Source organism: Helicoverpa zea, chromosome 3 (assembly GCF_022581195.2).
Source record: "Helicoverpa zea isolate HzStark_Cry1AcR chromosome 3, ilHelZeax1.1, whole genome shotgun sequence".
NCBI classification, from domain to species: domain Eukaryota; kingdom Metazoa; phylum Arthropoda; class Insecta; order Lepidoptera; family Noctuidae; genus Helicoverpa; species Helicoverpa zea.
In genome coordinates this window covers 9749838-9764227 of record NC_061454.1, presented here as the reverse complement: position 1 = coordinate 9764227, position 14390 = coordinate 9749838, and the positions used below count along the sequence as shown (strand labels likewise).

Below are 14390 nucleotides of genomic sequence, written 5' to 3'. Positions count from 1 at the left end.
ACTTCATTTAAAAGTTCTGAGAAAATTTCGCATGTCATTAAAGATGTATATTTAGTTAAGTAGCCACTAAAACATTTTTCCGCTTTGTCGTGAAAAAATACCTGTCAACGTAATGAAGTCATTATGAGGATACAATCTGAGAAGCGACAGCATCAAAACGTTTGGAACGTTTCTAATTTCTCTATCACATACTTTACACGTATATTTTTTTGAATATATATCTCTCCGCCCTCTACGAGTACATTACACTCTATTCACTGACAGATTGACAACCGACAAACTGCCCAAGATATAAGAAGGTGTAAGAATGTTTAATGATGAGGCAAACCTTGAATTTTCTTCACGAAAATTCGTGACAGTCATAAGTATAGAAATTAAACTTTTTTGTAAGTGTCCATTTATGATTTGTAAAATCTTTGAAATTCGAATATCGATGGTTTATTCGTGTGTTTTATTATTGCAGTAATTAATTACTGTTTCTTTTAAAATATACAGTTCAATCCTTCAGTTCCTGTGCTATAAGTATGATGGTTCCATTAATCCTAATAAACGTAACGGAAAATGTAGTAACTCTGGCCAGTATTAATTACTTTTAAATATTTTATTAAATTTTGAGTTATTAAACTGTGATTTATTTTATACAGTAATATATTTTATAATATGTTAAGACTTATAAGTAACATAGTACCAATAACACTTATAAATACGAAAAAGATTGCTGTACCTATATCTAATGACACATGCTTATAACATAAAACTTTTCGAAACTATATGGTTTGTAGAATTTGCAAAATCCAAATAATAACTAAACTAACTAATAAACTGCTCAGGTGCGATTTTCATAAATGAACAAAACCAGCTTAAAATTATCTAACTTGTAGATTCGTTTGTGGTTACGTTCCCGTAATCTAAGGATAGTATACTTAATTATAAAGAAACCCAGAAGTTTAATTTTAATTTAATTTTATTTTTTGGCATACTAACAGCATCACAAACAATAAAGTATATAAAAAAACATAAGATGATATAAAATTCTTATTTGTCATGCCTATTACAGATGTACATATCTAGAATAATAATAATTAAAATTTAATTATAAGTAAAAATGAACAAAATCGTAATAAGTATATATCGTATGGGTGAAGAACAAAAACAAAAGTTTGTTTAAGTGTTTCTTTTAAACATTCTCAGGGAATTCCAGCCTCATCTTTTCAGGCTTTTTTTCGATATTTTGATTTGTTTATCTGAAATTATTTTTTAAACCATCTTGTGTTACTTTTTCTCATTTTTTTAAATATTCACATGTGAAAGTTTTATCGTAAAACCTATTAACCCAAATATGACCAAAATAAATACGATTTACTTACAAACTCGATAAACTATACAGAAAATCTCGCTCGCACACCTCGCCTTTTATAACTATAGGTAAAAAACCTACTAGCATGAATAGGGCTATTGTTATGATAATGCTTATCAACTCTTCAGGCTGTAAATTTCCTCTGTAAAGAATGATTGTGCGGTGGTACAAAGGCTGACCTTCAGCCGATAATGTGCAATCATCACTTTAGTTCTGGTAATTGTTAGAAGCCTCTCATTAAGACGGCACGATGCTTGACGCATTATGTTCAAAATCATTGTTGCATTTTTATAATTGGGTAGGTAATTAGCGGTTTCTCTGTTTGCATGGTTACTGCATCGTTTTTGGTTTTTGCAAAAATTATTTTAAATTGAACATAAATGTTTGAGTAGAATTAAAACTCGGATTAGATATACATATAATTTTGAATTACAGCTAGGACAAACACACTCAACTAAGTTGTTTTGACTACTTCATTTAGTTTTAATTATTTCAGTATCTTTAATTCAACTTCAACTTTTTACAATTTTATGATTTGTTGTGTGTGATTTGTTTGTGGCGATACTATATTTAATTACCCAACATTGGGTGCAAGTACTTAAAATAAAAAGTTTAAATTAGCTTGAGAAACCTTCAATAAAAGTGACAACTTTAATAAGTTCCTTAAACATAGGTAAGTGATTATAATTTTAATAGTTATTTTAAATAGAAACCTATTTTATTGTTGAACAAACGTGACTAAAGTTCGTTATATAAATGTTGTTTTACCAAAATTGTATTTTCTTAAATACAAAGTTTGATTAAGAACACGGTATTATAGGTACTTATTACTATTTATCATGTTGATTGATGATGGTCAAGGAACCTATTTACTGCCCGTAAAATTAAAACAATTATACTTATATTATACTTAAACTTATAATTTGTAAAGACTACTTAGACGAAAGAAAAAAATACTCATATTAACTATTACTTGCTACGCCGTAGCAGGTTAAATTGCTACGATTTTTTGTACAGTGAATTTTCATAGATTATTTTATATTTTATGAACTATTTTGTTTTTCCTTATTGCACCTACCTAATAACTTTTTTGTTATAAATTTTATACTTTTATTCCTTTTCTGAAATATATATAACCATGCCACGTATTCAAAAAATATTAAATATCTGTAATATTTTTACTATTTCATCATATAGCTTCCTATGCTATTTAATGTTCATTCTTTCTTCAGACATATTTTTAAGTAAAACTACTTTTTCCTTATCCCAAACGCAGTTTAATATTTAGTACTTAATTTGACATAAAAACGTAGTATGTAGTAAGATATGTAATTGATCACCTTATTTTAAGTTAAGCGGCTAAGCTTTTCCCCCTTTCGCATCGGTTACCAGTAGTCCTAAGCTTATGTGGGAGTTGATTAATTATATATCATTATACGGCAATATATCATATTGATCAGCATAGTAATTAGCAATTAAATTTTACTTTTAAGTACAATGAGCTCGTTTTAATGTCACTAAAGAAATTAATTGTTTCGAGTATTTCTTAACAAAAATAATATAATTTAATATGTTTCGATTTGGGTTATTGATAATCTTTTTTCTTAATTTTTTTAAAGAATCATTCAAGTTTTATCGTGGCCTGTGCCTTTTTAGAGTCAATATGAATTAAACTCTTGAATGTAATTGAACGGCTTATGAGGTTATTGTACAACTTTTTGAACGCCTATAGACAATATTGTGCTTCTACTACAAAGTAATAAAAATGATATAAATATGTGTTGCACACAAAAAGTTTATTATAACAATATTTAATCCAACCTATACCATTCTACTTTTTAATGTCCCAACATTAATAAAAAGTGCTTTAGGCACCTGATAAATAATCATCAAAATATATGATGCAGCCCGATCCAAAATGTTTCTCGCTAAAGATATAAAACTTAGTTTCCATTTTAATTTTATGACACTATCAAACTTACTGTAACTAAAAGGCAGTATCATAAATAACCTTTTCGTTTACAAAAAGTTCCAGTATTTTATTGACGGACATTGTTAAAAATGTTTGTTTGTCTAAACAACATCAGAAACCCAAAATGATAATATGAATCGTATTTTTATCTTATATTTGTGTTCTGTTTCTTTATAACATTACCATAGGTAATAAACAATGGAAGTTAATAAAGTAATTATGTAAACGTAAATTTTGTAACAAACGTTTTGTTGATAGGTAACATTAATATTTATTCGCGATAAGCTCTCGCAATAAATAACAATAATCGGAATGTTTTCATTCTACAAGAAAATATTACAATACGTTTAATGACAGCCACAACAAATCGATAGTATTTTAAATCGATTATGGAAATGTTTACCTAAGGGTGCGTCCACATCTGGCGAATGCGCCGCGAATGCGCAGCACGCGAGCCGATCGCGAGCTGTCCGCGAGCAGCGCGCGTGCATTTTTGTTCGTGCGCCGCTTCTGCGCCGCCCGCGCGCAGCTCGCGCGCGACCTAAGCGCCGCACGCGAGCGGCGCGCAGGCGGCGCGCGACGTCTGACATCTTCGATAGTACTGAGCCAATATACGGAACTGTAAGGGCGAGAACTGATTGCGCGCAGATCGCGCGCCGCTCGCGCGCTCTATACGAGCCTTGCGTGAGTTGCGCTAAAGAGGCGCACCGAACTATTGCAGTGACTGCACGCGCGCAGCTCGCGGACAGCTCGCGATCGGCTCGCGTGCTGCGCATTCGCGGCGCATTCGCCAGATGTGGACGCACCCTAATACTTTTGATATTTTCTGCTCTTAGCTGGTGATTTTTTTGAACAGGTTATTAGGCCTAAATTATAACTTTTAGTTCTAATCTTTCCTTTCTATTAATTGTGAATTGAAAAGAGAGAGAGAGAGAGAGATAAATGAAATAAAAAGTTAGATATTAAATACGGCTACATACATTTATTAAGAGAGCAAAAAGTTGTTCATTGTTTTGGGAAAACTTTCGGAGCCGACTGCAAATGTTTTATGAAAATGAACCTTATAGTAAGGTAAGTTTATGGCGATTTAAATAAAGTATTTTTTAGAGAACTGGCAGAGTTTTATAGAATAATATAGTTATTGTTTTGTTATCATAGTTATCATACGCAGTCACATATACCTAGTCATTTTCCCATATTCTGCAAATAAAGAATTTGAATATGAAAATTAATGAAATAAATTAGCCACCTAACCCGGGATTAGCAAAACTCCACCTGGCCTTAACCTTGCGCGTGAGACTTTGTCAAACTATGTTTATCAAGACATTTTGAAAACTTGAACCAAGTTTTAGTACTTAATAATGTATAAATAACTTCAAAACTAAACTTATTCTTATTGGAAGTTAAGACCGCAAAAGTTTTTGAAGCATGTTGAAAAATCACTGCAGTACCTATTTTTCGTTGTTTTGCTGAAGTTTTCTAACAAATATTTTGAGAAATCCTAGTTGTTAAAAATTTTGAATAATTTAATTTACTAAGTATAGGTATGTTTAAATAATTTCAAAAAGTTTTGGCAAGTTTTCAAAGAATTAAATTAGTAGAACTCACCTAAAGGCATGAGCGTGTCTTCCCTGGGGTCCCTGTGTCTCCGCCTCTCCCTGCGCTCCTGACGGTCCCTGGCCATGATGGCTGCGATGGAGAAGTCGGTGGCGCAGGGCCGGGCGCTACACTCCTCGTCCATGGCGGGCCCCGGCCGCTCGCGACCCTCGCCTTGCAGCAGCATCAAGTTGATTGCCTGCGACCCCAGTCTGCCTCCAGTCTTCCACTCGTTGTCACCGTCCGAACATCCCATCGATGTTCCAGTGCATAATCTTTGCAACTTCAAAGTGGAAATTCTGCAGCTTGTTTATGCACTTGCTTCAGGAAACTACTGATACTGTTCAACTTAGCTTTGGAATAGAATTGACGAAAGAATACTTGAAGTTACTTTACTTTGTAAGAAAAATAAGTATCTTGAAGTTTTAAAGGGACCGCAAAAATCACAATTATTTTCGAATATAATAAAAACACAAACTTTTAAGCTATTGTTTTAGAGAACAACGCTAGAATGAATGATCGCTTCGCAGTTCGGTATCGTTACTACTGAATGCAAGTTTCGTACAATGTGTTGAAACTTTTTACGCGCGCTCTGGACGCGGGTAGAGCGGACCGGTGCGACTCGGCGCGCTGTCGACTCGACTGAGGCGGCGGCAGGCGGCAGGCGGCGCGCCACAGGGAGGGGCCTGCATCGCCGCCCTATGCCACCACACTCCGACCACGCACACACAACCGCTTTTTTATTATTTCTTTCTTATTAAGTCCGTCCCGCTCGCGCTGGCCTCGCCGCTTGCGCCCGTCCCTCTCGTCGAGCGAGTTTTTCTCCGCGTGATAACTATTGAAATTCGCTAAACGGCTCACCGCGGCGCGGAAAAGGCTCTCTCGTTAAACGGTGAGCCGATTGTATCGAGGTATTTATTCGAATTACTCGGTGTGCCGACGCTTCGCATCACTATTTATGCACTGTGAGAGCTCGCCGCCATCGATGGGGCCATGCCCGCGCGCCGATTACCGCGTCACAATATTCGCGGTTATATCGTGAATAAATAAGCCCTTAGTTTGGTACATGACGCAAATAGCTCCAAGCAAATGCTTGCACTTATAGAGCTCAATGAGTGTGCGTAGACGCCTACAAGTATACTATGTACTCTGTGAAGTAAGTGATCTAAGGACAATGAAATAACTTATTTGCGCATGAGTTTAAGCTAACGAATTTAATTTTTATTTCCTTCCCTACTTTTGTTTCAAATGGATTGACAGAAGTAAAAATAAAATCAACGGCCATCTAATTAAACGAGTACGGAAGCTCAGTTGCCTCCACTTCACAGTAGGTAGGCACTAAAAGCTAATGGGAATTACTGAATGAAAAACAGGGATAAATCGAAAATTTCCAATTGAAATTTAATTTAAATCCCATTTTGGTTCTATTTTTAGCCTTTGTTCAAAATCCGAATCCACCGGTTGGGTCTTTACACTGATTAGAATTATTTTCTACTTTATTGAGTACAAGTTCTAGCTAGAGGATCCCTGAAATTGTAGCAAAGGACGGAAATAGCGGCGTGAGCTTTGCAGGTCATTTAATTCAATAGCTGAAGGCAATGTTAGTTGTTGTAACCTTACCTCTGAGGTGCGCAGTAACCGCTCAATTAGAGCGACTTTATAAACTTCATTATGCGCGCGGCGCGGTCGCAGAGTAAACACTGGTAACGCGTAATGAAGGCGCGTCGATGGCGCGAGATTGCGACCACCTTTATAGCGTTAGATCAAATTTGCGGAAAATTAAACTCACAGACTTTCTCCTAGTTTTGTATTTATAATAATTTATTACGTGCGAGGAGCTCAAACTAACCATGTCGTTAGGCAATAAAGCTTATCGAAGTTGAGCCGGTAATAGCGGCACAAATGGCCGCCGATACGCGAATTGTGACGAATCGCATTAATTATTTTGTTGATTTCCATGTAAGGTAACGATAATAACTGTTATTATTCGTTAATTCTGAATAGCCTTCGGTATTTTGAATAAAATTGATTACTTACACGTTTTATTATAATGATCAATGCAGCAGCGCGAATTCTTTATAAGTTGCGTACCGAGATATAGTTAATACAAGTACCTAGGTAGGTACCTACCAAGGAAAATAAAATGGTAGCCACCTACCTATTAACAGCATAAATGCTTAGCTAATAATTTTACAAACTAAAGAAATACCGCCAATTTGTTTTTAGATACTTCATGAAACTAATAAACACCTGGAAGTGGGCGAAAAGTAAACGATACTGAACAAAATTGAAAATTTTGTTACTTAGATAATTATTAATATTAAATTCCCAAGAAGTCCACGATAAATGCTTTTATTTGACATGTCTAATTTTGGTATCAATAGGACTAATATAGTCTTTTAGTCTTATCAGGTTTTTCAGTAGAACACATCTTGAATGATACAGCATTCTAAAAAAGTTTATTTGTGAAATTCATCACAACAATATTTTTTAGATTAGATGTTAAATGGATTGCCAATTTTACAAAAGTTTACATCATCACAACAATATTTTTTATAATAGATGTTAAAGGTTGCCTATATTTTTCTCATACATTTAAACGTATTGAAACTTTATCTTAATCAAAACTTTTCATTACACTGAAAAGTAGAGTAAGTAAGGTAATTTCTTACTTATTACAGGTAAATTAATCGTAGGTAGGTACCTATATCTTTCAAACATCTTCTTACACTGTTTTTTAAATTATTTTTATTCCTAAATAAACCGTAACAACGCGATTGTGTTTCTTTGAAAATAATATTTTCGATAATCGTTTTAAACATGAACCAGTTAAGTATAGATAATATTTGTTTACTGACACTCTTGACAACATATTTAATTGGGAAACTTAAAATATTGGATTCTACACCAAACCGAACAAAAATAAAAGTTTTGAATGAATGCAGATGAAAGTTTGACCATGGGGTTTATTTTTAACCACTTTCAATCAATTTTCATGAAAGCCTCTTGGCCTAATTTTGCATGGTTTTCATTTTTACAAGCTTATTCATTTCTTACGAATATGAATACTTTACTTACAATTTTTTATTTTCTTCTTAATTACCTAGGCTACTAAAGGTATCTACCTAACTTTAAAAATATAGTGGTAACAAAAAAATATTTTTATTTTTATCAAAAAAAAAGTTTGACCAATAGGCACTCCCCACCTCCCCACCATTATTTTTAAATAAACAAAAGGAACAAACCAATGAATCACCTCAATAATCAAATATTCAATTACCCCGACCTAGCACATATCAGTGCATTACATACGCCACGCCACGCCACGCTACGTACAAATGACACTGCAAACATTTCAGTTGTCACAGCCATCGTCCATTTCACTTTTTGTCCAAATCAACGACCGACTTGTGATTAAAATTTAAAAGTAGCTCGTGTGAACGCACTCGAACGACGACGAAAGAGGGGGAATGGACGCCCCTTGTAGGCGGGACGGCCACTCCACAAACAAAATTAAACTTTATAACTAAGACTTAGAGCTTATTTTTGTGCTTGCTCCAAGTATTGTGCATCCTGTGCAAGTTTGCGTGGGAGAGGCAATTCTTCGCTAAGTATCGTCCAAGTGCGCGACATGATTGTTTTTTCGAAGCCTCTGATAGTTTTGGAGTTTTCCTGGAAATTCGGGTTTCGATCAAAATTAGGTTGATTTTGTAAATTGGGATGATGTTAGTGTGTCCTGTTTTTCCCAATCCCTTTTTATTTTTGTTCAGTGATTACGTAAATAGGTAATCAGCGGTAGGAGCTACTTAAAAATAACGTAACAATTTAGCAATTTAAGAGATTTTTATTTTGTCATTCTTTCTCAAGGAAAATCTTTATGTTGTCTTTGGTCATTAAAAGTTTTTTCTTTCTTTCTTTACTTTATTTTTTTTATAATATTTTGTAATTAAGGAAAATAAATAAATACCTATTAGATATTTTAACCACAAAGTACAGCTGGCTGTCTTGCCATTGAGATTTTCAAACTAAGTAGGTATGACTAGACTGTTCACTAATATTTTCACAAACGAAATAAGGCACATTTTTACTCTAAATTACATTTCTCCTTAGGAAACGTTGACCTTCACACTTCACATTTATTTACCTTTACTTCAGAAATAAATACCAAATATTTAAAATCCTATTTTACTAACACCAAAACCGAAATTCACTCAGCCTATCAAAATTATAATATGTTAGGTACATATACAATATGTACATACTATATTTTCTTACCGCCATACATAACATATTAGTATAATCTTTTACTTACATTATGCACTATTGCACCGGCCACCCAATACACGTCTACACAGCTGTTTGCGATAGAACAATCTAGAACATAAAATTTTAGCACCCCTCCCATATTGAAACAGTTAAATCATACACTGCAATATTACTAGTGTTATAAAGTGATATAATATCAAGCCTATTTTTATTCAGGGACAGTAGTAGCCCACATAAGTTGAACCAAGACATTATTAAATAGGGGTGCATCAAATGCCATTAAAGGAAATATATTTGGACTCTAAGGTTGCTCCATCATCATCTCCCGCACCTTTTCCCAACTATATGTTGCGTTCGGCTACCAGTCTAACCGAATGCAAGTGAGTACCAGTAGTTCACAAGGAGCGACTGCCTATCTGACCTCCTCAATTCAGTTACCCGGGCAATCCAATAAAAGCAAAATCCAAGACTGGTTGTAAGACTTACTATCTTCTGACTACACGCTTCTTACTATCTAATGACTGCGAAAGATGTTCCATGGCAGCGAGAGCAACAGAGTTGCTTACGACTGCACAATATTGCAAGAAAATTGTATATTCCTACCCGAAAATTGTAGGTACTCATTCATTGCTCGGTGATTAGAAAGTATGTCTACTGATGTCCTTCTTCAATCAATAGACTATTTGTGTGCTCACGATTTAGTACTTATGATTTGAAAGCCGGACATAAATATATTTCCATAGAGAAAAATAAGAATACTTACCTGTTTTACCTTTTATGCTTATTCTTATACAAAGAAGGTTAGCGATTTCTTGAAGTCCAGGTTTCTTTCATTCTTTCGTATCAGTATGTAGAATCTTTTGCTCGGATAAGGAAGATAACGTAACTAACATGCCTACGGAATTACCTAGGAGTTATTTCTTTAATTTACTTCATATCGACAATCGACAGTACTTTTCCACTATCTTACATTTGGAAGGGTTCATTAAAACCTCTTAAAAACACGTACACATAATTAAAAGCGACATCATCATGAATAATTTAGGCCGTAATGACCTAAAAATGTGTACAAACCCTTTTTAATTTCATGTATTTTTGGGTTTCTTTTAAATAGTATACACATTCGTAATAATTTGTATGTTGCGTGTTATTAGGTTAATCAAATATCACTGTTTTGGAAACACTGTTCTGTAGGACCTTTTATTTTTACCGTTTTTCTCCGATTATAAAATGAATTGATAATCCCCTATTATAGTTCGGCCATTCAGAGAATGCGTTCCTGACACGTCGCGATTGAACTGACGACGTAACTACATTCATTGATTATTGATATAATAATGTTGTTTTAATGCTCCTCAATTGTTAAAACGGTAAACAACCAGCAAAAATATTTTTATCGTAACTGCAACGCCATTGCAAAGTTACGTCGTCAGTTCAATCGCGACGTGTCAGGAACGCATTCTCTGAATGGCCGAACTATAGGTACCTATTCCACAAAACATTAATTTAAGTAATCACCGCTCATCTGCATTCAATAAATAAAAATGTTTGATATATTTCAAGTTATTTATTATATTAAAGAATTTTAAAATAAATAAATAATAAAATTTTCAGCAACTGTAAATAAAATATGATCACAACCCGAAGTTCTTTTAGATACGTATGTTATTCTTACTCACCGATCAATGACTATTATCCAACAAGTCAAGTCACTCCGCGAATCAAGAAAGTTGTACAAAAAATGTAAAGGACAATGTAGGTATAACACAATCATGATGTATACCTCAATCCCCTTCATAGTAGAAAACTTTTTGGTGAGGTTCTCCAGCAGGCACTCAATAGCACTGAAAAGAAAACCGAAACTGTATTTGAAACATTTTCCTCAAACATGGAAATACCGTCGAAATAACGCGAACTATCGAATTTACGGACAGTTAAAAAACAATGCAATAAAAAAATGATGGCAAAGCTTAAAAATCATAAGAATTTTCAGCGTAGACTAACAATAATTAAATACATTTTTTTACAATTAAAATGATTTCCAACGGTTCAGAGACTGAAACGGAAATTGATTGTACTCCACAAGATTTAAGATCAGAAGCCAAATTGGCAAATAATTTCCCCATTGCATTTCTAATATGAACCAAAACAAAACTACAGTTAAAGAAAAGCTCAACTAACTGCCTTAAAACGTTAATGTGCTTACTTTCAAAGAGAGTACTAAATCTCTTTTTTGTCCATACCACCCAATACTGCGTGTCCGTTTTGTCGCACGACCACAACGCGACGTGGCAACCTGCGACCGTTGCGAGCGACACGACAGCGACAAAACGTCGCGCCGCGCTGCTCCTTGTCACCTGAATAAATTACGAAGGTCCGATCTTAATTAATGTGCGACACATCCTACTACTACTTTTATCGTGATTAAGAGCCTCCTGTGTACGTACCTAAGTGGGTCCCACTTGATAATAGGCTGTTTATGGCGAACAAGATTGCTTTTGTTTTGATAAAGAATTCGTCTTCGTAAATCGATGGATACTGGAAATGTCGTGGTGGAAACTGTCGTGGTAGGGATCTTTGATAAGATTTAATCATTTATTTTAAGGAACATAATATTTGATAGGATAGTGTTTGTGGCGTAGTTGTACAATAGATTTGTTGAAAACATTAATACTTACTAGTTATTCATATTAAAAACAATTAAGGTAAACGTGTTGAATGAAAAATTAAAACTTCAGTATATTGTTGAAAATGACATAAAAAGAAATCTCAGTTACATTTTCAAAATCTCCACCACGTCTCTGGTTATTTATTTCGAAAATGTTAGCTCAGAGCATTTTCCCCAGATGTATTTCTTTAAAGGTGCAGGATTGTAAAGCTAAACGCTCCGTGTAAGGTATCTCCGTCGTGACAATATGCCGGTCGGACACGCGGGCGGTGGGGCCTCTCCCGGGACTCGCTAAATCGTATTGGTTTCTCTCCACTTTTGTTTATTTGCTCTCTTTCTACCCGTACTACCCCGCTTTGATAGCACGCTTGAATCATCCGTTTTCTCCCGACAATATTCTAGGTAAATAGGTTACGGATTTATCGCACAATTTCGTGAATATTTCTGGTACCTACAGAGGCACGTTGATGGAAACCATGTTTAATTTTCAGTTTATTAGCGGCGGTAGTTACAAGACCGTGTAAATTATACTCATGGCCCGCTTCGAAAGTTACCGCGTTTTACGCTGAGAAAACAGTTGTCGTAAAATTAGCAGTAATAACCGCATTTTCTTATTACAACTACTGGGAATATGAAAGTAATTTTGCTGGACTGCACGTGTTTCCTTCATACAACGAGTTATCATGTAATAAGAGTGTATCTAAAGCGCTGGTCATTTCATGCTTGACCCGCAGTATTTTGGCGGTGGGTAGTAGCTCTGAAATGATAAATAAGTATAATACAGCACACCCTCGGCTAGTCATAATGTGCAAACGCCAAGCTCTCCGCGTTTGGCTGACACTGTTCCGGGCATAGAAGCCGGGGTGTGGTTACACTACAAGCGACAAGTTTTTTACACCAATCAAATTATTATAACACAAGTTACGTCGGTATATGGCATGTGTCATCTTTTAAAGGTTTGAACGGCTATCAACAAACTTAGGTACTCATAGTTTTTGCTACCAATATTGACTAGTTTTTTAGTTTGATAAAATGTTTGCCTATGTTAGTAGAACCATCGCAAGTTATACATGTTCGTAGCAACTACAGAGCTGAACCACAGATAAGTTTGTTGTCTTTTCATACTACTTTTTATTTTTTCACAGTAAATATATCTAATTCATATGTCTATGACAAATTAATTTCAAATATTTTTCGACAGCTAGGTAAAACCCACGTAGCAAGCTCATAGCGGAAAAGCATCTCGTAGCATTTCGTTGGTTACATTCCAACTTAAAATCTGGCTATCGCTAATAGTGAAGCGGCACCCAAAGGCAGCGAGGCAAAGCGAGGCGCGAGCTTGCTTTATCTGCGCTGGCTGTGCGCGAAACAATATATTTATTGGACAGTGGCGCGGCGCGGCCCGATCCAGAGGATGATCTATTCGCTGTACCCTTACATTGCCACCGTGTAGCGACGGACGAACACCGGCCCAAAATTGAGAAAATGCTCGGCTGTTCGACTGGATTTTGGGTTTGTTTATTGCTTATTTTCACAGAATAAATAGTACAAAACTAATTCGTTTTAACGGGTCTGCTTACAATTTCTTTTGCTTACGTAACTCAATCTTTTTAAGATTGTTTATTATTGAAATACAAAAGCGAGATGAAAATTGTGCATCTGCAAGATGGGGTGAAAGATAAAAAGTAGCAAAGCTGCTTTAAATATTCAGTGTAGGGCGTTAGTCTGTGTCGAGTCGCGGGGTGGGCGCCGTTCCTCATTCAGTAAGGTCACAGTTTGTAGCGGCACGCCGCGGTCACACTGCCCCTGTTTTACGATACACCGCCAGTTTTGTTTCCAAGATTAAGCCAAACTAAACTGCTGGCATCCACCACTCACTGACCTAACGCTTATTTATTACTCTTGCACAGTTATTTTTCGGTACGACCGCCAAGAAAAACATCTGCAACCGTGCTACGTACTCGTACAAATAAACCGCTGGGACATCTCAATCACGGTACTATTTATTCAGGAACTGGTCTCCGGAGAGGCGAACAAGATGGATCGCGGTGTCAACACGAATTTGCATCCCTTGTTTGTCTCAGCGGAGCGTCGGCGGAAAAAACACCGCAATCTCATTGTGTTCGGTGCAGCGGGCGCGGCGGCTCGCATCAGTTATTCGCCGGTGCGGCCGGCTAACACGATTATCTGTCGTTTCAAACGAGACGCTCTTTTTTCCGTTCCCTTGTTTTCCAACTTCACGTCTACTCCATGTTTTTTTCTGAATAGGAAATGGGATACGTCAGACGAAAAATTGACAAAAATATGGCCGACTCCGATGGAAAATAGTGGGTTTTGCGATAGGATCTGTCGGATCCCGCATTCGGTATATAGAAAATTTTATTTGCAGGATAATAGTTTTCTTGTTTGTCATGTTTTTGTTATGCTGATTGTATTTTTGTGTAAAAAAAGAGTCTATGGTGGTGTCACCCTAAATGTAGCGAAATGACAGCGTGATATTTATTTTATAAGATGAAAATTTGGGACAGAAG

The 14390-nt window shown here is 35.6% G+C and overlaps 1 protein-coding gene across 2 annotated transcripts in view; it reads right to left on the bottom strand.

Moving 5' to 3' along the window:
- The window catches only part of LOC124646344 (T-box transcription factor TBX20-like), a 34714-nt gene extending 29154 nt beyond the window's left edge, over nucleotides 1-5560 (bottom strand). For both annotated transcript variants that reach the window (XM_047186468.1, XM_047186469.1), the window contains exon 1: nucleotides 4938-5560. In XM_047186468.1, the coding sequence (XP_047042424.1) occupies nucleotides 4938-5181 (244 nt within the window). In that variant the 5' untranslated portion in view covers nucleotides 5182-5560. The remainder of the gene's footprint in view (nucleotides 1-4937) is intronic.
- Between the last annotated feature and the right edge of the window lie 8830 nt (nucleotides 5561-14390).